Below are 25,720 nucleotides of genomic sequence, written 5' to 3' on the forward strand. Positions count from 1 at the left end.
CCATGGAATAAAAAACAGCAACTCTTAGACGGTAGATAAACCACCATAGTCTTATAGAAATGCTGAACAATAGGTTACAGATTATTTGGGTATTGTGCACATAGTCCTTAATTATTGAAAAACAATGAAAAACAGTAGAGCCCATAAAACCATATTAAACCTTGGACGTTAAAATTTATAGATGGTGTAAAAGAGCTACGTATAAAGAACAGTGTATTGAAATTTAAAGTAAATACAAATAAATAGTTAGTTTCCTTTTCATCTGATTGATAATAAATGTACTAATAAATAATTAGCAGCTCTGTAAAGTTCTAAAATTAAGAACTGTTCCGCTACTAAATATAAAGTGTATTGTTTTTGGTGCATGCAATGAACTGGCAAAACTACGCTTACTCTTACAAATTATTTAATTCTGTTAGTGTTGGGGTATTTAATTTTAGGATGAATTATAGTTACTATGTTTTGTCGCATAGAGGTAAGCACATTTAGAACTGAAATAAAAACTATTTTGAATAATAAGGTTTATCTTCAAATTTGACGTAAAATTACTTTCAAGCCAATAATTCTTGTGAATAATAGCTTTAAATTATTAAAAGAAATGTAAAAAAAAATACATTGCACAACAAAAGAAGTATTAACATCTTGTTAGTAGAAGTATAAATAACTTAAAACACAAAAAATTTGAAGTCACAAAAATACTGTAAAAATAAAACCTGGAATGGATGGAAATGGATAAATTTGTTCCGTTTATTTATGAAAGACAAAAGATAAGTGTTACACTTTTGATGAACGAATGATAACACATAACTGTGGTTTGTTTATTAATAAAGGGTGAAGAATATATGTGAATTCAAATTTAATAGCGAGGAACTTACTTTTTAGAAAATAAAACTTCGAAATGGATTTAATGGATAATGAACAAATGTACAACGTTTCAACAAGGTTATGCCACAATCACAGTACAAGTAGCTTACTTACATAAATAAAGGAATATTTATATATTTACGGTATGAAAAAAAAAAGAGATCACACGACCGAGAATTGCTCAGTAAATGTATTTTGGTACCAAGAGTGTTGAATTACAGTATGTATGTTTTGTTCAATTAAGATACAGTCTTGGACAAAATGTTTCTGTATCTTATAATAAATAAAATGATTGTTATTAAGATAGAATATAAATAGCTGTCAAAATGAGAAACGCATGTTGTATTAAACACCTACATGTTTAATATGTGTAATGTGACGCATTCTATTGGTATCATGAACGATTTATTAGAGGAGAAAGGAATTTTGTCAGGCACCTGAAGAAAGACGTATAATTTAGTATTTCACCTATCACAACAAACCCTTACTAAAATATATATAATGACAAAATATAACATCAAATTGTTACAAATAGCATATGTAACCTTATATCAATTCATATTAGACACTGAGTATTTGAGTGACCTCCTTGTGCTCTAATAACCTCCACAAGGCAGTGTGGCATGCTATTTATTGATATAATCCATCCTGCTTTCATCCGAAGTTATCGCCAAATCTGGCAGAAATATCGTCTCTATGTGATACTTATAGGAGGCGCCATTGATGTTTAGGGAAAGGATATGAAGAGCAGTTTTTCTACTGTGATAAATAGCTGCCCAAACATGTACTGTACCACCTCCTATGTCTTCCCTTATCTGTTATCTAGGCAAACGACAAACATTCTATCGTTAGCATTAACAAGTCGGAAACAAGACTTGGGAAACAGAATGACATGTTGCTCGTGCCCAAACTGTAAGATGGCACACTATCTTACCCAAGTAACATATTTATGGAGATGAATTATGATTAATATCAACGTGTAGATAATCCTTCTTTCAAAATAAACTTTCTTGGTCAGTCTCCTATTTACTGTTCTTCTGGATACCCTGGAAGAAATGTACGAGGGCTGTTCAAAAAATACGCGGACTGACGTCATAAAACAAAATGTACTTTATTTAAAAGTTACAGGTCTGGGACCCCTTCAAAGTACTCTCCTCCCCAACACACACACTTATCCAAACGGTGTTTCCACTTGTTGAAACAGTCCTGGTACGCTTCTTTTGTAATGTCCTCCAGCTCCTTCGTCGCATTTGCCTTAATCTCGGGAATCGTCTCAAATCTTCCTTTCAAGGGTCTTTTGAGTTTGGGGAACAAGAAAAAATCGTAAGGAGCAAGGTCAGGTGAGTAGGGGGGTGGGGAAGAACAGTGATCGAGTGTTTGGCCAAAAACTCACGAGTTCTGAGGCACACATTTCGCAGCAACGCGGTGCATCTTCAATTTGTCGCTCAAAATCTCGTAACAAGATCCAACTGATATCCCACACTCTTCAGCAAGCTTCCTGACAGTCAGACGTCGATTTGCCCGCACCAGGGTGTTGATTTTGTCGACGTGTGGGTCGTCAGTTGACGTGGAAGGACGTCCAGGACGCTCATCATCTTCAATAGACTGTCGACCATCCTTAAAACGTTCATGCCACTTGAAACATGCCGTACGCTTCATAGCATCATCACCGTAAGCCGTGTTAAGCATAGCAAAAGTTTTAGTCGCAGATTTTCTAAGTTTAACACAAAATTTCACAGCAAGTCGTTGCTCCTTCAGGTCATTCCTTCTGAAATCCGCCAAACGAAAAAATCGCACTTCACTTAAAACCGCGTAGCTAATACACAAATGAAGATATCTACAATCAGGAAATGGCGTCGTAAGCAGCTGATCTGTGCAAACCTAGCGCCACCAAGCGGATTCTCCTGGAACCAACTGGAGCCGCGCAATTCAAACAGTCCGCGTATTCATGTCATTCTTGTCCTAAGATGTTGTTGCACGACCTATTTCGATCATGAAGTGTTACTCCGGTCAAAACACGGTTATTACAGGCAATAGTATTTTTGCATCTATTATCAGACTTTCCAAAAACAATGTTTTCTGTAGTATGATGACGTTATAGGATTTTCGATACCGTACACTGGAGGTACTCTACTGCTCTGACAACGTCCTTTTGGTTCATACCATTTCTGAACAGTCGAACAATTTGACGTCCGATAATTTCTGGTACGTGACTATACATGGCTCTACACCAAGTACAGAAACATTTTCTGAACGAAGCATTATTCTGTTTATGAAAATATCTTATCAAAACCACACTCTCTTGTACATGACAGGTGTTTATGTGTGTTTTGACAAACAAATACTTAAAACAACTTATACAGATCAGAGTAACAACTATTACATGTTTGTCTGATCATACGCTACCTTCTCTGTTTCTACTCGGATAGTTACTCAATAACTATTCATTCATGTAGACAATAACATCAATATTGAACAGCATGTAAACATTTTGACGAAGACTGTAACTGTTGTTATGGTAATTAATGAAATGCAAAGAACAGCTGTGGTTCGGTTGGTTAAGAAAGAGTGAAAGATAACTTTGGCTCTTCTGAGTAACAAAGGGTCGCGTAGGATAAATGTTGATATGCTTATAAATATAGCAGACAATTATGTGAATTTATGATCACATGAGGTGTACTTTAGTGGCCTACTCAGTAATTAAATACCCTGACAGAATTCTTTCTTTCTTGTTTTTTCCTGATTCCATTATTTGAAATGATTTTTCTGACATATTGTTCATTATCATAAATGTCAAGTCTTGGCCAGGCACGAGTTTATTAACTGTGTTTTTATAAATGTCGAATTTATTTGTAAGTGTTGTTATAATTGAATAAGTTACTTTTGTTCTAAACCCTGATTGAAGTGGTCTGTTGATTTTATACCATTACTAATTCTGTTGATTACTGAAAGGCAAAGGATAACTGTACTACCAGTTACATTGGATAACTGTGGTCTGTTGGTTAATGAAGAACGAATAATAGTTGTATTTGAAACGTTTTACTGATACTGAAGAGCAAAAATCGACTGTACATGAGAAACATTTTTGACTAATGAACATCAAGTAATAACTACATTTAAAATGTTATGTTGATTAATTAAAATCAAAAGAAACCAAGGATTTCTCGTTTAATGAAAAGCAAAAAACAATTGTACTTCTATTAGTTAAAGAACAATAGACAACTGGACTGAAAGATTTTACTTTTGTGCAAACTTCGAAAGTAGTTTAAAAGCAGTCACGTAACACTTACATACACAGAATTGAAAGTTTTTGTTGGTTATTGAGTGTCTAGATGGAAGACTGTTTCTGGATTTAAATGATTTTATAAATAAAAGCCATAAGAAACTCTGTGTGTTTGAAAGTTTCAATTGGTTCATGAAGAACTGGTTTACAGAAAGTCTCGTCGAATACGTCAACCTAAACTCTGAACGTAAATATTTAGCCATGTTCAATTGATTGACTTAAAATTTGTTTGAAATTTAAGCAAAAGAAGAGTAACAGAACGGAAACAAAAAAGAAGATGGCGTGACGTAAGTCTGGTGCTGTTCCTACCGGTACTTATGTAGCACCTATAAGCTGAAATTAGACTATTAAGCTATTTTAGATCGTTATTGTGTGTGTGTGTATTTTCTTATAGCAAAGCCACATTGGGTTATTTGCTGAGTCCGCCGAGGGGAATCGAAACTCTGATTTTAGCGTTGTAAATCCCTAGACTAACCGCTGTACCAGTGGGTGACTCATTATTGTGACTAATAGTGGTAAGAAAAATGATACGAAGGTGTAAAACAATGTTTTAATGACTCCACAATAAAAGCACACAGGCAGCGTAAAGTTTTTGAAATCTAAATAAAAATGAAAATGTATGAAAGAAGACAGGAATTCTTTTTCCAAGGCAGTGGATGTACAGACAAAGGAACAAGATGCTTATAGTAGCTTATAATAAAGCATGCAATGCTCTAAAACTATATACGAAATAACAACCTACCAGCTTCTTGAGTAAATACACTTTGGCAAACAGAGCATGGCCACATGCGTAAAGGTGATGAAACTGATGACGTCTCAGGATGACTTGTAATGTGTTTCCTTAACGACCCCTCATTGACATACGTCTTTCCACAAATAGGACATGGGCGGCTTGTTGTACGACGCTTGTCTGCATAAAAATTAAATTACAAACCTCAGTAGCCTAATAAATAAATTATTTCCTAACTTTACTGTTATGAGGGTACAGTATTTTTAACTTGTGGTATGAGAGCAACTTAACCCGTCCTATTTTCTGTTTGTTTTTTTCCTGTAGTTATGTTTTAACGACAAAAAGTTTTCAGTTCTGAGAACTAAAATGGCACGTGACAAAAATTTTGTGTTTTTTTGTTTTGAATTTCGCGCAAAGCTACTCGAGGGCTATCTGCACTAGCCGTCCCTAATTTAGCAGTGTAAGACTAGAGGGAAGGCAGCTAGTCATCACCACCCACCGCCAACTCTTGGGCTACTCTTTTACCAACGAATAGTGGGATTGGCCGTCACATTATATCGCGCCCACGGCTGAAAGGGCGAGCATATTTGGTGAGATGGGGGTTCGAGCTCGCAACCCTCGAATTACGAGTCGAGTGCCTTAACCATCTGACCATGCCGGGCCTGAAATTGAAGGACAGTAGTTCTAAAGTATGACAGTGCTGTCTATTTAAAGTTTCAAACATAATTCTTTCAATACTACTTATCGGTTTAAACTCAGAAACGTTTCACGAATTCTGAAAAAAACAAAACGAAAACGTTTCCATATCCTACAACTAAACGATTGCCTTTAACAAATATTTCCTGAAGTTTCCATTGTCTCCTTCCGACAAAAAACAACAAACAGAACTCCAAAAGATATCTTCGTTCACAGAAAAGTGAATTACATCCCACCACAATCATCATCTAGGAACCATTTGATGACAAATCAGTAGTTTTTCAGATCAGATCATTCTAGAAAAATAATAGCAGTGTTGATTAATTTTTGAGCACCAGCCATAGATCTAAAACACACATTTATAGATAAAATGAAATAATAGGAAATAAATAAATATTTGTTTGGATTTTCGCGCAAAGCTGCACGAGGGCTATCTGTACTAGCCGTCCTAATTGAGCAGTGTAAGACTACAGAAGGAAGGTAGCTAGTCATCACCACCCACCGCCAAATCTTGGGCTACTCTTTTACCAACGAATAATGAGATTGACCGTCACATTATAATGCCCTCACGGCTGAAAGGGCGAGCATTCTTGACGAGGATTCAAACCCGCGACCTTCAGATTATGAGTCTCACGCCTTAACCACCTGGTCATGCCGGGCCTAATTATAAATGAAAAAGTTGATGACTTTGAAAATTTTTGTTCTGAATTTGATCAAGAAATAAGATATCAAAACTATTGGATTGAGTTTTCAAATGTGTAACTAATAACAGTGAAATAAATACATATTTAAATTGTGTTACAGTTAAAACAGATAACGAAAAAGCAGTTTTATTTATAGATATGATGAGCGATGCAGTGTAAGCCCTAAACTTAATAGTAATCATTATAATTATGTAAATGACTGAACAAATAAAGATAATAGAATAAAACTAATATTCCTCATAAATATTAGAGAATATATAATTCAAGAAGTGTTTTTTTTTTCTTTTAGCAAAGCCACATGTGCTATCTGCTGAGCCCACCGAGGGGAATCGAACGCCTGATTTTATCGGGGGGCCAATTGAAGAAGATAATCCATTTAAGTTTATTAATAATAGCATTACCTCTACAGAAATAATTAAATGGGCCAAAGATATTAATAAAAACGCGACTTCGGGACACGATAATATACAATAAATTATGCTTAAAAATTGTCAAGATGAAATTGTAATAAAATAACTAATATTTTTACTCTATCTTATAAATCTGGTTACATCTCCGAAACATAGAAATCTAGCGTAATTACTACCATTTTAAAACCTAATAAAGTAAAGAGTTCTCCCTATATTTACAGATCAGGCCAAGCGTGTTAAGGCGTTCGACTCCTCATACGTAAGTCGCGGGTTCGAATCCCGGTCGCACCAAACATGTTTCCATTTTTGGGCCTGGCATGGGCGAGTGGTTAAGGCACTCGACAAGTAATCTGAGGGTCGCGGGTTCGAATACCCGTCAAACCAAACATGTTCGTCCTTTCAGCCGTGGGGGCGTTATAATGTGACGGTCAAAAGAGCAGCCCAAGAGTTGGCGGTGGGTGGTGATGACTAGCTGCCTTCCTTCTAGTCTTACACTGCTAAATTAGAGACGGATAACGCAGATAGCCCTCGAGTAGCTTTGCGCGAAATTCAAAAACAAACAAACAAAAACAGCTACAGATCAACTAGTTTAACTACCTATTTATTTAACATTTTGAAGAAAATAGATTAATAGATGTGTTGGAAAAAATTAACAAACTGATTATTTAAAGATTTACAGAGTCTATAATTGATGGATTCAATTAAAAATTATATAACAGGTTCACATTTACTGGATATCTAAAAAGCATTTTGATAATATCTGGAATAATGGACTGGTTTATAAATGATCACGTTATTTTAGTTTGCCCAGTTCTTTAGTTACATGAATAAATAATTTCATGAAAGGGAGGCAAAATATAATCGAAATAAATAATGTATTATCTCATAGTTATTTTCCCAAACTTGGACTCTATCGAGGGACAGTATTAGGTACATTATTTTTTTATTTTATATACTAATGATATACCACGTCCACATCCTGATAAGGGTCATATTAATGCAGCACAATATGCTGATGATATAAAGTTTTGGGTAACCAATTATTTTGTATCTAGTAAATTGAAAATATACAATTAGCTGTAATTGATGTCAAATTATGGTGTAGACTTTGGAGAATCTATTCAAATGCAAATAAAACTAAATTTATACATTTTCATCTGATATTAAACGTGTTAAGTATTTAGACATCACATTTAATAGAAATTTAATACGGACTGAGCATATCAAGAATTTATTTAAAAAGGTTGATGTGAGTATAATATATTAAAAAAATAATTGATAAACGAGGAGGTTGAAGGAAAAGAACAATAATTAAAATTTATAAAACGTATTGTTCCAGTATGCTGTTTATGCATGGTTTTATATTAAATCACATTTTTTAAAACTTTACAAACACCACAAAATTATATTCTGCGATTAACAACAAACTAACCCTTAAATGCATCAATAAAATTCCTACACCAACAATTTTCAATAATATTATTAAATTAAAGGTTCAAGTATTTCACTCAAGAGTATTATAATAAAAACATACATTCATATTTGTTAAAATAAATTAGTAATAATATTATGCTCAAAAGAATCAATACCTATTTATTCTCGATTAAGTTTACATTATTATGAATTAAAATTCTAAGCTTTCCATTTTCATTCAAAGAGAAATTAAAAAATAAACAAATAAATTATCCGAATCTTAAAACATTATTTAAATTAAGTCAAGAAATCCAAATTTTAAAATATTTAAATTATATAATTATTTTATAATTTATTTTATATTAAAACGCATTTATACAATTTTAGTCATTTTAACATTTAAGTGTTATATTTTTTAAATCTATGTGCAACGTGTACAGCCTACAATGTGAACCAGATAGAAGATTTGATTATATAGAACTGGAGAAATGTTACAAGAAATTAACAAAATGTTTAAGGTGGCAGAAATCGTCATACCTGATCCATCTGTCCTTGGGAAAGAGGACGAATCCAACTCTGTCTGTTCTCGTAAAACAAATAGGAGAGAATACCTCAACAGGAGATGTTTAGGATTTTAGATTCAGACTGATCTTTCAAAAGAACCGAAAACAGAAAGGAATGTGAAGAGACTAACTGAGGGTCAGGAACCCACAGATGTATCCGTTTTTTTCAGGTTCGAACCAAAATGGTCAAACTTAAGATACATAGGAGAAAGGCAAAAAAAGAACCAACCTGAGATATATAAGAGAAAGACCAAAAAGCACCATACTTTATATATTTAAACAAGGATTGCAAAGAAAAAATTTGATATATTTAAAACAGACTAAAAACACCGAACGTGAGACATTTAAAACATGGACCTAAAAGCACCAAACTGGAGTTATCTAAAACAAGGACCAAAAGATACAAATCTTATATATAAGTCATAGACCAAAAAACCCCCAAATTTGACATATATAAAACATAGACCAAAAAGCACCAAATTTGAGACATCTCAACAAGGAAGAAAAAGTGTCAGACGTGAGATACATAGAACAAAGACCAAAAAGCATCAGATTTTAGATATATAAAGCAAATAACTCGCACGTTATTTGTCGTATAATAACTAATGCTGTTGTCAGTGAGAGTGCATGGACTCATGTTTCTAGATCGAGGAAATACTATACTAGGTTGAATTAGGCGTTTCTACCTGAGAAATTATTAAAATTAAGATTAATTTCATAAGTTATCTCTGACATCTGGTGCAATACAGCTGAAAGTAACTTGTTTTCAAAATAATAAATGAAAAGGACCTTTCACAGTACAAGAAGTGGTCAACAAGACGCATTATAAAGTGAAAATAAATGAGATGAATAATCTAATATGCCAATTTGTTCAAGAGGCACTTCAAGAAGGAACAAGACTGGTGCAGCTATTGATGTACAAACGGATATGGAAGGTGTGGTTGTCAAGGAGACAGAATCTGTAGACAATGATTTCATTATAGAAAATAAGGACCTACTAGGCTTAATGGTACTGAATAGAGAAGAGACCTCTAAAGATGTCAACATAAATAAAGAACTGTCTGGTAACAAGAAGAAAGGGGAACAAATTATGCTGTTTCAGTATACAGACAGATCAGAAAATACAGGAAATAACATGAGATTAACATACAGATAAGGGATCCTGTTAAAGAGAAGCGCTATTGGAGACCGTACCCTATGACAAACCAACAAAGAAACAGTGAATGCTAGTGTAGACTATATGAGCAGACGTTGTGGATGAAACAAAAATAGTCTTTGTATACAAAAATATTTATTTTGAAAAGGGTCTAATGTCGTGACATAAGACTGTTTAGAGTAGGTGGAATTTATTAGTAGAAGAGAAAGGTAGTTTGCCTTGTCAACTGAAATGTTGAAACAACTGAAGCCTAAGTGGACTCTTAACAAGAAGAAGAAAATTATATATATAGTGTTTACGACATGCCTGTAATCTCTATAATGGGAAGAATTCGTTCTACCCACGCTAAATTACTTCTGAATATACAGTCATGTGAAAAAGTTAGAACACCCTATGAAAGCCTGTGTATTTTTGTAACATTTTTGGATATATAGATATTTAATCTCAATTTTAACAATACTAAGAGATTATAGGAATATAACTAAACAATTAAAACTGAAGAAAAGACTTTTCAAGATCTTCTGCAAATTTCATGCTACGAAAATGCATATTCTAACTGAAGAAAAAGTTAGGATACCCTACCCCCTAATAGCTAGTGTTACCTCCTTTGGCTGAAATAACTGCAGTGAGACATTTCTTGTAGCCATCTAACAATCTCTGACATCGGTCTGAAGAAAGTTTGCCCCACTCCTCAATGTAGAATTCTTTCAGCTCTGAGATGTTCGAGGGGTTTCTTGCATGTACAGCCCGTTTCAAGTTACCCCACAGCATCTCCATGGGATTAAGATCTGGGCTTTCACTCGGCCATTCCATGACTCTCCATTTCTTAGGTTTCAGCCAGTCCTTGGTGGATTTACTGGTATGTTTTGGATCATTGTCATGTTGCAGGGTCCAGTTCCGCTTCAACTTTAATTTTATTACAGATGGTCTCACATGATTCTCAAGCACTCTCTCATACACAGTAGAATTCATGGTGGATTCTATGATTGTGAGCTGTCCAGGCCCTGCTGCAGCAAAGCAGCCCCAAGCCATGACACTTCCACTTCCATGTTTCACAGTTGGTATGAATTGAGCCATTTTATGTGGGTATAAGTGTGGGGATGTCCTAACTTTTTCCTCAGTTAGAATATGCATTTTTGTAGCAGAAGATCTTGAAAAGTCTTTTCTTCAGTTTTAATTGTTTAGTTATATTCCTATAATCTCTCAGTATTGTTAAAATTGAGATTAAATATCTATATATCCAAAAATGTTACAAAAATACACAGGCTTTCATAGGGTGTCCTCATTTTTTCACATGACTGTATATATATATATAATTTTGAAAACAAGTTTTGTTGAAGTGTGTTGCACTAAATGCCAAAGAAAACTTGTGAAATTAACCTTACTTTTATGTATTCCTCAGTGAGTTTGTTGTTGCCTGTAAATAGCAAAACTAAAACATTTTGTTCGATCTCGAAATGTCCACCCTTGGTTTTGTTTTTATAGAAGTTTTTCTGACTGTCTTGGAATTAGTCTTCCCCATTAAAACTGATTGGATAGGTCTTGTTTAATACAACTTTCTGGTTCTCTGTTTGGTAAGTTTTATTACCTTGTTTGCTCCCTTCCTTCGAGAATTTCTGATGAAAGCAGTTTCTTCAGCAGTCTTCTTTTTGCCTACTAAATTCTTACTAGCTGCTATGTTTCTTATGTCATATAGCGGTTCGTTGATACATATGGTTTCAAGGTCTACATAATATGGAGTATCCACTTTTTGACATGGAAGCTCTCTCACTGTTCCATCATTTAGTGCAGATAGGCATACCTTACTTGTCATCTGACTATTAGATATTAGTCTGGTTCTTACTGTTAGACTTTCTTGTCTCTGACATATCCTTCACTTACTGACATGTTGTGATTTGGTATTACCTCTTGATATTTGTAACATGCTACAATCACTATTGGCACTGTTGATCCATTTCCTAAGTGAAGCCACGTGAGTAAACCATTCGACTCGTAATCTGAGGGTTCCGGGTTCGAATCCCCATCGCACCAAACGTGCTCGCTCTTTCAGCCGTGGGGGCGTTATAATGTGACGGTCAATCCCACTATTCGTTGGCAAAACAGTAGCCCAAGAGTTGGTGGTGGGTGGTGATGACTAGCTGCCTTCCCTCTAGTCTTACACTGCTAAATTAGGGACGGCTAGCGCAGATAACCATCGTGTAGCTTTGAGCGAAACTGAAAACAAACCTTTGTTTCTCTTCAGAAGAGAAAGTCACATTTTCGTATAGACAAGTATTTAAATAATTTATGATACGCACAGAGGAAAGAAAATCAGAACCTTTGACTTCGACATATATTCATAGTAGGAACTTTAAAGTATCTTGTAACCATAATACAGCTCAGTTTCCAAACACTCAATTCCCATTTGTTTCAACATTGTGAATGATATACAAGAATTTTTAAAGAATGAACGACTTATTTGTCCACATCACTTTTTTTTCCTTTGTAAGTTATCAAGGGCTATCGTCACCACGATTTAAATAACATTTGAAACGATTACTGTAATTTTACCAACAAAATGAATGCTAATTTATAGCTTATTTTGTGATTAAACTATTAACATGTTTTATAGATGTAAGATTTATTAAACTATGGGTCTTCAAAACCAGTGATTTCTGTATCTTGAGTATCATGAATCATATAGTGGTTCATAATAAGGAACGCAATGAATTACCCAAAACACTCAAAGAACATTCGGAGAAAAGGCATCTTAAACAGTGGAGATTTAGTTCAAACAACATTTTAAAATCTTTACTATTGACTGTTAAGGCTGTATACATATAAAAATACACAAAAAATCATGCATGTTAGATTTACAATGGAAAAAAAGATCAACTCACTTATTGTTTTTTATTATTCTATTGTCAGCTTATAACAGTAACTTATTGTATATTATGTTTTATATTTACACAGTAACTTCTTTAGTTAAATTGTATCTGTCTCATCCTTGTAAATTGCCAACGAGTATTTAGAAAAGAACAAAACAGCTTGGTTTTCGTAACCAAACATTTAATCTCATGCGCTTTGATCCTAAAGAGGCCTGGCATGGCCAGGTGGTTTAGGCACTCGACTCGTAATCCGAGGGTCGCAGGTTCGAATCGCAGTCATACCAAACATGTTCGCCCTTTCAGCCGTGGGGGCGTTATAATGTTACGGTCAATCCCACTATTCGTTGGTAAAAGAGTAGCCCAAGAGTTGGCGATGGGTGGTGATGACTAGCTGCCTTTCCTCTAGTCCAGGGGTGTGCAACAGGCGGCCCGCGGGCCACAACCCGGCCCGCCAAGCCATTTAGTGTGGCCCTAGTTGTTGTAATCTAACCATGTGGCCTGATCTGTAATCCAACGCAAATGGAATATTTTTAAAAGCATCGATCCTACGGGATTCCCAGGCTTCGACTCGACAAACTTCTAAAATTATCTTTGCTATAGAGGAGCAGGCCGAATTCGATTGGTCGGCCTCCTTAGGGCATGAATAGGTGACGTGCACCAGCACTATTGTCTACGACTCAACGTCATGTCCTGAACCTCGCCTTCGCCCGCTGGCGACAATTTTCCCTAACCTCTGCTGTCCGTCATTCATTATTGGTGAAAATTTTATTACCTTTTACAGTTACTACAAGAGATTGAAGGTAAATTGATTATTATTTAGCATATTGTTGTGACTTTACTGAATTTATCAAAATTTTTGCTTTCAGATGCATCTGATTCTATGTACAGTGTGACCTCGTTATTCGCGGGGGTTACGTTCTTTACCCTCCCGCGAATAGCGAAAAACCGCGAATATTGGACGCAGTTTTAAAACGTATATGTATGCGATTATATACTATATGAAATGCTTCCCAAACACAAATGATACTTATACTCATTGATGCAGTAATAATGTAGCAATATTGCATACTGTTATGTATTTCACTAAATTGTACCGTGCGTTACCGGGCTGTGCTTTGCCGTTTGCGTTGTTGGGGAAGCTGAGGCAGTCAGCCAATAGCAGTCCAATCTTGTTTGGTGAAGACGACAATTGATAAAAACGGCTTGATTGAGTAAATACAACAGAAATCTCCTCGAAAAGCCCTTTCAGTCTCTGTGACCTACAAAAACGCAGTTCGCGCATAACCCGCGAATAGGCGAGGTCACACTGTATTTTGCTATTCTCAATTAATTTAAGTACCGAAAGGCTATGATCGGGATGCCAATTTAGAAACATGTGTTTCTGTCCATAAGAGGTTCCATGTGTAAATAAATTCTATGTTTTTTTCTACTTTGCTATTTTCGTGTGTTTGTGTGTGTTTTCTTTTAGCAAAGCCACAAAGGCTATCTGCTCAGCCCACCGAGGGGAATCGAACCTCTGATTTTAGCGTTGTAAATCCGGAGACATACCGCTGTACTAGCGGGGGGCCTGCTATTTTCGTGAGAAAAATTTTTGTTTTGATTTCAGGGCTAGTAAAATGTCAGCAGTTAAGAAACGAAAAATTGATGATGAGGGAAGGTTATTCAACAGTGAATGGTGCACAAAATATCTTGTTGTCCCACATAATCAAGGTGTTGTCTGCCTCGTCTGTCAAACTACAATTGCAGTCATGAAAGAGTACAATATTAAGCGACATTACGCAACTAAGCACTCCTCCCAGTTTGATGAAATTGTTGGTCAGGCACGAAAGGACAAAATTGAACATTTAAAAACATCCATTGAAAAGCAACAAGGTGTTTTTACCACTTTCAAGAAAAATTCAGAACTGGTGACAAAACTGAGTTTTAAGCTTTGTGAATGTATGGCAGAAAAGGGAAAGCCTTTCAGTGATGGAGAATTTATTAAAAATTGTTTAACAATATTCACAGAATATGCATGTCCAGAGAAAAAATATTTGGTGGAGCAAACTAGCCTTTCCCGCTTTACTGTCTCACGCAGGACAAAAGATCTTTCAGAGGACATCAAAGAAACTTTGAAAGAGAGATTGAATTCGTGTGAAGCTTTCAGTCTGGCTTTGGATGAAAGCACTGATATCAATGACACATCCCAACTTGTCATTTTCATCAGAGCTGTTACTGCAGGCTTTGATGTTTTCGAAGAGTTTTAGATATGGCAAGCCTTTCCTCCACAACCACAGGACAGGATATTTGTGAACAAGTGCTTAAGGTTGTAGAAAAGTTTGAACTGAATCCTTATAAATTATGTGGTGTTACAACAGATGGTGCTTCTTCCATGACAGGTGGGACAAATGGATTCACCAAGAAATTTCTAACTGCAATTGGAGCACAAGACGTAGTTGTAAGCCATTGCATTATTCACCAAGAGAGCTTGTGCACCAAAGTTCTGGATTTTGCAGAAGTCATGAAAAATGTCGTCCAATGCGTAAATTATATTCGAACACGAGAATTAAATCATCGACAATTTAAAACTTTTTTAGATGAGCTGGACAGTGAGTATTCAGATGTTTTGTACTTCTCTGCTGTACGTTGGCTTAGTAGAGCTGCTACTTTGAAGAGATTCTGGAATCTGCGAGAGGAGATTAAGTTCTTCATGGAGAGCAAACGTCAGAATGTGGACTTCTTGAGCAATGAGAACTGGCTGAATGACTTAGCATTCCTCACAGACATTACACAGCATCTGTCTGATTTAAACTTAAAACTACAAGGGAAAAGTCAACTTGTGAATAAGTTGTTTGAGCATATTTGTGCTTTTGAGAAGAAATTGGAACTTTTCCAGGTTCAGTTGAGAAGAGCCATATTGACCCATTTTACATGTCTTGCAACCAGGAAACTGGAATTTCCTAATCTGGATTGCACCAAATATGGAACCAGTGTACAAAAGCTGCGTGATGAGTTTGCAAACAGATTTCCAGATTTCAGACAAACTGAAATTAGATTGAAATTGTTCGCTCAACCTTTTGATTTGGCAGTGGAAGACAGTCCTGATGATTGCCAAATGGAACTCATTGAACTGCAGGCTGACATGGACACTAAAAGGAAATTCTCTGAAAACAGTTTGCTAGACTTTTACAAACTCTGTGTACGTGAAAAGTTTCCCAATTTGTCCCGTCATGCACAAAGAATTGCCTCCCTTTTTGGTGGCACCTACTGCTGTGAGCAATTTTTCTCCAAAATGAAGCTCATCAAAACCAAATGTAGAAGTCAGCTGACTGATGAACATTTGACCAGTCAGTTAAGAGTGGCAACCACGTCTGTCAAAGCTGATATTGACAAGCTCTGCAAGGACTCTAAATTTCAAGTGTCGCACTAAAATGATCACTCATGCAAAAATATAAAATATTATTGCTTGCATTTTGAAAATTTTTTTTAATTTAGTGTGCATGTACACGAATAAGCTTGTTTTTTAAGTGGCCCCGCTTGATTGATGAAGTTGGTTATGTGGCCCACCGACGAAAAATGTTGCACACTCCTGCTCTAGTCTTTCACTGCTTAATTAGGGACGGCTAGTGCAGATAGGCCTTGTGTAGCTTTGTGCGAAATTCAAAACAAAAAGAAACATTGATTCTAAAGTATCTCGTACAACAACAAATGGCCCGGCATGGCCAAGCGTGTTAAGGCGTGCGACTCGTGATCTGAGGGTCGCGGGTTCGCATCCCCGTCGCGCCAAACATGCTCGCTCTTTCAGCCGTGGGGGCTTCATAATGTGACGGTCAATCCGTCAATTCGTTGGTAAAAGAGTAGCCCAAGAATTGGCGGTGGGTGGTGATGACTAGCTGCCTTCCCTCTAGTCTTACACTGCTAAATTAGGGGCGGCTAGCACAGATAGCCCTCGAGTAGCTTTGTGCGAAATTCTAAAACAAACAAACAAAACAACAAATTTAGAATCTGGAGAAAATAAAACTCTTTCACTTTTTATTAATACTGCAGACGTTCACGCATTTCTTTTCCTTTTTTTCATCTCAATATTTAATGAAATTAAGAGACACTGACCAACAGAGAAAAGCTGAAATCGAAAACGCACTCAATAATTATGGCATATCAATGTAAGAAGTTGATATATGTGGCATTTTACAAATATTAATAACAGATTATAAGAACTGCTTTTGTGGAACAACATCAACAACAGAGAAAAAAGATCATTACGATTTTGGCCATTCTGTTCTTAACAATGAACTTTAGAAAACATCAAACTCTGTACAATAAAGTACTACAAATATGTTGGACTCTTATATACGTACGTATACGTAAATGAATATATGTATACATAGATAAATACTGTAAACACACAATACATAAAAAGTAGCAATGCGTGTGTATCCTCTAATAAACACCTTGTGGCCATTATTCGTTTTTACCAGCGTACTCATTATGTAATGATTATTACGGAGTCTGATGAATAATAACCAACATTTATGAGGAAGAAAAAGGCACTGCAGTGCCTGAAATTATAGTATAACTACAACAACGTAGGAAAGTTATATGTCACTATATATAGAAAGAAAAACCTAACACAGCTGGGAAAAATTCCAGCTATTCTGTTGGCTACTTAATGCACTACTTAAATAACATGTTAGCATGGTCCATTATTCTGGAGACTCTTCCATAAATAACTTACATACAGTTTCGTTGTTGATATAAGGAACGTAATGATTATGTATTAAAGCAGAGCACTTAGTGTATATTCATTTAGTGTACATTTATATTCAACTGGCGAATAGCAGATGCTGAACGTTCACATGGTGACAGCACTTGTTTACGTGACTTCTCCGTTTCCCTGCATGATACATTTGAGGCACGAGATCAGAATTTTGCATAAAAGGTCATTATTCCTTTGGACGATCCAAAACATTAAAAATGATTAAAAACACAAGTTCTCTACATAAGCTAACATCCATGTATTGTGGTGTAGCTTCTTCCAGATCGTCTAAATATTGACAGAGAATTCAGTTGAAGAACATGTTACCATTGTTTAACTGTTTAGAGAAGGCCATTTGAATATCTGGACCACTCTCAGATTGTATGTCGAACGATTCTCAAATAAACATGATTATTCACATCAGATGATCAGAAATGTGTGTCTGCGGTTGCATATTACAGACTACAAGATCATTTCTGCATAGACATTTGCACGTTCAGACTAAAAGAGCAACAATACTGACAATAAAGCTGCCTTTATAGGCATTTGCCACACGTGGATGACACTATGAACACAGCTATTGATGAATCTCATAATAATGTTAAGATGTAACCTCACCTGGATTTACATCTATAACTGTTGATTTTAGTGACTTGTATATGATTAGGTTCTTAAAAATGTAACAAATAAGTTCTAAACTAATGTAACATAAATAGTGAATATCGTATTCTTTTTAGGTGTTACCTGTTTCAACTTGTAACAAACAAACATGTCACATGGTTATTTAGAATGTGTGACTCGTGTCTATATAAAACTAAAAGTGTAACCAAGTGATTCAGGTTCTGTATGTCAGTGCCCTATAACATAATGGTCCAAATAGCTGGCCACAGTGAGCACCACAACTGAAGTTTATCTGAACCGTCCACTCATTATTAATCACACGTGACCGTTCAAAATGTGAATTAAAAACTGTTTATATTTAGAAAACTTCCATTCCAGTAAGACAACACACAGGCAACAAGTTAAGATTTTAAATTCCCCCATCTTCCATGGTAAAGACTAGGCGACCATAATTTATGAGGTATTACTTGAGTCCATATGAATTAGAGCACAATCAAGTGATCTTGAGAGTGTGATTTCAGTTTACAAAAGACAGAAATGAAACCAAGAGGCTTATAAGATATAACCTGAATTCATAAAACACTAATTAAACTAAAGATATAGGAGAAGTAGTGTTTTAGGTGATGCAGTACATGTCTGTAAAATATATGTTAAGATTCTGCATTAGGAAACTGCCTACTAATATGTGGCTTTAATGTATTTTTGAGAATAGATAATTTGGTATTGCCTTTACTTCTATCTGAACAATAGGAAAGCGCGAAAGATGCTTGACTATAATTTTATAATTATTTTTTATTGTGGTGTAAAATCTAGAATATGTTCATATTTGTTAACGCTATATATTTAAATATGTAATATGTTCTTTACTATATTTTACACTTTCACAAAAGATGGGTATTGTGTTCGGCCAATAGTGGGTGACAAAAGGTAAGTCTAAGAGGGAGTGTTGGTTTGAACATCCAGTAAAGGATAGGATTGAGGGTTTCTAGAATGGGCTGAACCATGAAGTGACCAATGATAATCAAAGTTATTTATCCTTAAAAACTAGGATTCATGCGTGGAGAGACGGTAGAAGGAGGTAGCGAGCAAGGTCTGTTTGTTATGATGGGTATTAATTGGTTACAAGATGTTACATACTTGTTGGCAAACCAAGTGGAATTGTATGACCGTTATTATTATTGTGTGGTGAGGAGTGCACTGCAGATGGTATTGTTGTCAAACCAAGTCGAATTGTATGACAGTTATTATTATTGTGTGGTGAGGAGTGCACTGCAGATGGTATTGTTGTCAAACCAAGTCGAATTGTATGACCGTTATTATTATTGTGTGGTGAGGAGTGCACTGCAGATGGTATTGTTGTCAAACCAAGTCGAATTGTATGACCGTTATTATTATTGTGTGGTGAGGAGTGCACTGCAGATGGTATTGTTGTCAAACCAAGTCGAATTGTATGACCGTTATTATTATTGTGTGGTGAGGAGTGCACTGCAGATGGTATTGTTGTCAAACCAAGTCAGAATTGTATGACCGTTATTATTATTGTGTGGTGAGGAGTGCACTGCAGATGGTATTGTTGTCAAACCAAGTCGAATTGTATGACCGTTATTATTATTGTGTGGTGAGGAGTGCACTGCAGATGGTATTTCTTCATATATTTGGAGAGTAAATTCTATCTGTTATGGTTTATCTTACTTGGTGTTCCCGATGCATTAGGATCCTTATGAGTGACACTCATATGCATCATCAAGGCCTCCCCATTCAGGCAGATCCGGTGACACACGGGGCAAGACTGAGAGCTGGCTCCCCCAATGAGGGCTGCATGTTGCTACAAGGAACAGAAATTAGTAAGTCTTTCGAACATACCATATCAAAATAAGAACAGTCGGATTATTAAAGATTAGGAAACTGTATATTCTATTGTCATCACATATGGAGAGTTTGTTGTATGAAATACCAGAAGCAATGTAGCAATACACTAGTAGGGCTCACCAATCTTTTTAAATACCTTTTTCCTATTATTTCATTTTCTATGCAATTTATTAGTTTCCTTCACAAATATTTAGAAACTATACTTGTGTCATTGGGTCCAAAATGATCTTCTTTTAAATCTTTGTACAAATTGATTGTTACTTAATACCGTTATATTCAAAGATTTAATAATAAGTTTTATTCTTACTTTTCATATAATTTTTATTTATAGATATATCTCGGTATCTTGTGTTTAAAACATTAGGGGAAAAAATATCGATAAATAAAAAAAAACTATGTGAGGTTGGCTACTGAGCTTGAAATAATGGAACCAAACAAGATATTTTGTATTTTGAAGATTTGTGTACCAATAAGCAAGACAATTATTTAATATAATGCAAGGACTTTACTAACCCATGAGGTTAATCTACATTTGATATTTCATAAATTAATTCAACGTTCATGATCTTATTTTAGCCCAAGAAATACGTAATCAATTTTATGACTTTGCCAAAGCCAAATACTTGGTATTTCGTTCTCCCCCCCCCACACTTCAGTATGAAGTTTAACCTTCTATATAGCTTGTTATTGTGAATTAGTTAAATCAAAACATGTATATTTATTTGATGACAGTTCAAATTTCAATTGTCTTGGGTTTATTGGGAACTCGTCATATTCAGTAAATAGAAAACTTACATTTATCTAAGTTATTTTTGCAAATTACAAATTCTAAATAACCAACTCTAAGAAGGGTCATACTACCTTAGCACGATGAGTGCGAAGGCTATTTTCAGAAGCGAAACCTTTTCCACAGATGTTACAAAGGAAAGGCTTGTTTTTCGCACGCTCCATCTGGCTCTCGTGATTTCGTAGATGTTGTTGTAAATTAGATAACTGGATGAAGGCCCTTCCACAACCTGACAGGTGGCATTTGTATGGCCTCTCCCCTAGATACAAAATCCACTAGTAAATCAACATATAAGTGAAACATCTTTCTAAATGATTCATTTAAAATAAAATCATACATGTTTAGTTATTTAGTTATATTCCTCTTATCTCTCAGTATTGTTAAAATTGAGATTAAATATCTATACATCCAAAAATGTTACAAAAATACACAGGCTTTCATAGGGTGTCCTAACTTTTTCACATGACTGTATACGTATACTTTATACGATATTAAATTAACTTGTTTTCCACTTATTCTACCATATCTGTAGAATTATTTCTCACCAAGATTACTTTTTACATCACTTGGGTTTTTATATACAATTAACCCATCTTCCCATAACCTAAGATACCCATAATTTAGTATATATAAATAAGAGTTAAGTTTGTTTCCAGTTAAGCATGAAACTACACAATGAGCTATTTAATCTGGTTTGTAGTGTTGTAAGTCTACAGACATACCGCTGTGCCACCAGAAGATAACAGTTAAGCATCATGGACAACAAGAGTATAATAATTCTGGTTTTCCAGCATCTTCTAATCATCAATTGTGTGAGTGATGTAATTGTTAATTTTGTACACATTTATTTTGTATGGTAGCAGCAGGATGTGTAGGGTCGGATTATTTTTATTACGTAACGTGAGACTCTCAGCAAACAGGTAGTTTTGGGTTCTGATTGGAGTATTTTCTGTGTTTGAAAGAGAGTAGTTTATTATTAACTGGAAGAGAGTATATCCAGGTGTAATGGCGAAATGAGATATTTTATATATTGGGAAATATTCTATACCTTTAGCCATGCGAGTTTGTTTTAGCCCTAATTCAAGCTCACTTGCATACCTTTTCTGTTTGGTTTTAAAGTTTGACTTCTGAATTTCTGTAGAAGACGATTGTCGCCTTAAGCCATTTTAAACCTACAGTTGTATATCTATGCTTTTGTTATTATCTGAAATAGGACTGGGTGTCGCACAACGGTTAGTTGTTGTATTGTAGATCATGATTTGCAGCCCGTTGGAATAAAACAGTTGTACTCTATACTTAGAAGCCACGAGTACATTAACATAATAGTAGATAAATCCCAACATTAAATCAAACAAGAGCTGGCAGTGAGCACTGTTAACCACCTGTGTTCACTGTAATCTCACGGTTTAAAACCAGGAATGGCTGAAACAAATAGTCTTTGCATAATATGCACGGATATCCAAAGAACAAACAAAGCAACAAATCACTTGGAATATTTTACCTACTCATTTTCTGCTTTTTATAAATAAATTACGGTCTCAACACTTAATATATATATATATATATACTCTTCAAAAAAAGAAACGCAAAAGGCAAAATTTGAGACATATTGTTAACAAGTTTATTCCGGGTAGTTCTATATGACATGTGTGAAACTTTGCACGTTCACTGCTGAACATCCAAAGTCTGCAAAGGGGAAGTCTACGCTCACTAGGTGAAGTTTAACGTCAATAACGAGTATGCCCCCCCCCGTGAGCATCAATAACTGCTTGGCATCTCCTGCCCATGGAAGCGATGAGATGACGAATCACATCCTGTGGAATGGCTGTCCACTCAGTCTGCAAAGCTGCTGCAAGCTGAGGTAGAGGCTGCGGTTGAGGTTGTCGCCGTCGCAGACGTCGGTCCAACTCGTCCCAAAGATGTTCGATGGGGTTTAAATCTGGTGATCTGGAGGGCCAGGGAAGAACGTTGATGTTGTGGTGTCTCAAGAAGACAGTGGTGAGTCAGGCTGTGTGAGGACGGGCGTTGTCATATTGAAAAACGTCGTTGACATTCACCATGATGGGTTGCACATGGGACATAAGAATCTCGTCGACGGTTGAGTACGGTCTGATCGGAAATCCTACGCAGCTCTGGTATGGTTGAGGCAGTAGACGTCGCAGTGGTGGTCCTATTCCGAAGGTGACGTAACCGGATGTAGCGATCTTGTGCGGGCGTGGTCACACGAGGTCCGCCAGATCGCGGACGGTCACGAGTTGATCCATGTTGTTGGTGACGATTCCATAGCCTTGTGATGGTGCTTGGGTGGACATTCACAGCTCTGGCAACATCTGATCGAGATTCGCCTGCTTCCAAGCGACCAATGGCGTTGTTGCGTTGTGCTTCAGTCAGTCTTGGCGTAACTGTATTGCGTGTCGGTGGCTTAACACTGAGCTATGGAAACCGAGAACCCGTCACTTTTATAGGGATTTTGCACATGTTGCACTTGCAGAACATGCAGATCTCTCAAACAAATTTATTGGACACGAATGCGTTTTGGCGAAAAATCCGATGTTTTCCTCCGTTTTCAAAGTGCACAACTTTTATTGTCATTTTGGTCTGACAATCAGTGCCTTAACACATATAACATCACATACTCTGAGCTTGTAACGTTATTACATATATTTCCCTTTAAAATAACAAAAATATCCCTTTTGCGTTTCTTTTTTTGAAGAGTATATATATACACACACACACACACTGAGAACAGTATTACTTACCGATTAGAGGGTGGACCAAATCTAAAAATATAACATTTGCGTGTAAAATTATATAATTTTTATTGCCACGATAAAAACTTTACATTACTAATAAAAAATAAGGCAGGCAGTAACTCAAAGTTTATTTATTTTTCTCAGTAACAAATAGTTATATGCTGTTTCAGTAGACAAGTCTTATAAGGAAGAACAGACATATGATGACCTGATGTTTTGAACAAATATGGTAAAAGAAAGATCATTGAGTTTGTGTCTGAACAGTGAATACTCTCCAGAATTCTATCAGATATCCTGTGCACTTTCCCTCTCTTTCTGTACTAGCATCTTCTGCCACCAGAAGTGCAGATATGAAAAATAAATCCATTGTAATTCAGCTTTGTCTGAACATAAAAAGAACTAGAACAACCTTGAGGCCACATATAAAGATTACTTCATACTGAAAGGAAGATCTATTTCAGGATGACTGAAATGACCAATAAAGCTGAAATATTTAATAATGTGTCATTAATATCACACAAATCAAACTGTATTTCGTAAACTCAACAGGTGTTTCACGATTTATGCATTGTGTAACTTCAAATAGATCTGCACTCGAACTTCCTCCGATTGTCGCAAACTCTAAATTATTGTAAACAAGTTTATTCTTCAAGACTGTTCGCTCTTCATAAGTTCGTTTACAGTGTCAGGAATAATGTTAGTATATTTCCAAATGATTAGAAATGCAAAACTGTAATGCCAATTTAAGAATATATTCAGGTGAACAAGGTAGATTTGGGTAATTTTTAAAACGTAGGCCTATTAAGACTTTGTACATCACATTTGATTTCCTTAAAGCATTCTATTTACGACATCGCTTGCTCAAAGTGCTACATTATTGGCTAAATATAAGATTAAATTTCATAGAACATTAAAAATGATTATATGAGCACGATACTATACAAGTATGATTACATGAGCAAGATGTTATACAAGTATGATTATATGAGCACGAGACTATACAAGTATGATTACATGAGCACGATACTATACAAGTGTAATTACATGAGCAAGATGTTTTACAAGTATGATTATATGAGCACGATACTATACAAGTATGATTATATGAACACGATACTATACCACTATGATTATATGAGCACGATACTATACCAGTATGATTATATGAGCACGATACTATACAAGTATGATTATATGAGCACGATACTATACCAGTATGATTATATGAACACGATACTATACCAGTATGATTATATAAGCACGATACTATACAAGTATGATTATATGAGCACGATATTACCAGTATGATTATATGAGCACGATACTATACAAGTATGATTATATGAGCACGATACTATACAAGTATGATTATATGAACACGATACTATACCAGTATGATTATATGAGCACGATACTATACAAGTATGATTATATGAACACGATACTATACAAGTATGATTATATGAACACGATACCATATACCAGTATGATTATATGAGCACGATACTATACAAGTATGATTATATGAGCACGATACTATACAAGTATGATTATATGAGCACGATACTATACAAGTATGATTATATGAGCACGATACTATACCAGTATGATTATATGAGCACGATACTATACAAGTATGATTATATGAACACGATACTATACCAGTATGATTATATGAACACGATACTATACCAGTATGATTATATGAACACGATACTATACCAGTATGATTATATGAACACGATACTATACAAGTATGATTATATGAGCACGATACTATACAAGTATGATTATATGAGCACGATACTATACCAGTATGATTATATGAGCACGATACTATACAAGTATGATTACATGAGCAAGATGTTATACCAGTATGATTATATGAACACGATACTATACCAGTATGATTATATGAACACGATACTATACCAGTATGATTATATGAACACGATACTATACCAGTATGATTATATAAGCACGACACCATACAAGTATGATTATATGAACACAATACTATACAAGTATGATTACATGAGCAAGAGGTTATACCAGTATGATTATATGAGCAAGATACTATACAAGTATGATTATATGAACACGATACTATACTAGTATGATTATATAAGCACGATACTATGCAAGTATGATTATATGAGCACGACACCATACAAGTATGATTATATGAGCACGATACTATACCAGTATGATTATATGAGCACGATACTATACAAGTATGATTATATGAGCACGATACTATACCAGTATG

General features: G+C 35.4%; 1 protein-coding gene across 1 annotated transcript in view; it reads right to left on the reverse strand.

The window, feature by feature from the left end:
* LOC143250846 (uncharacterized) overlaps positions 1 to 25,720 on the reverse strand; it is a 169,204-nt gene that overhangs the window by 7,779 nt on the left and 135,705 nt on the right. The window contains exons 4-6 of the mRNA XM_076501937.1: positions 20,773 to 20,957; positions 19,735 to 19,867; positions 4,890 to 5,057 (exon numbers count right to left, since the gene is read on the reverse strand). Of these exons, the coding sequence (XP_076358052.1) occupies positions 4,890 to 5,057; positions 19,735 to 19,867; positions 20,773 to 20,957 (486 nt within the window). The remainder of the gene's footprint in view (positions 1 to 4,889; positions 5,058 to 19,734; positions 19,868 to 20,772; positions 20,958 to 25,720) is intronic.

The sequence above is a fragment of the Tachypleus tridentatus genome, chromosome 5, assembly GCF_004210375.1.
Source record: "Tachypleus tridentatus isolate NWPU-2018 chromosome 5, ASM421037v1, whole genome shotgun sequence".
NCBI classification, from domain to species: Eukaryota; Metazoa; Arthropoda; class Merostomata; order Xiphosura; family Limulidae; genus Tachypleus; species Tachypleus tridentatus.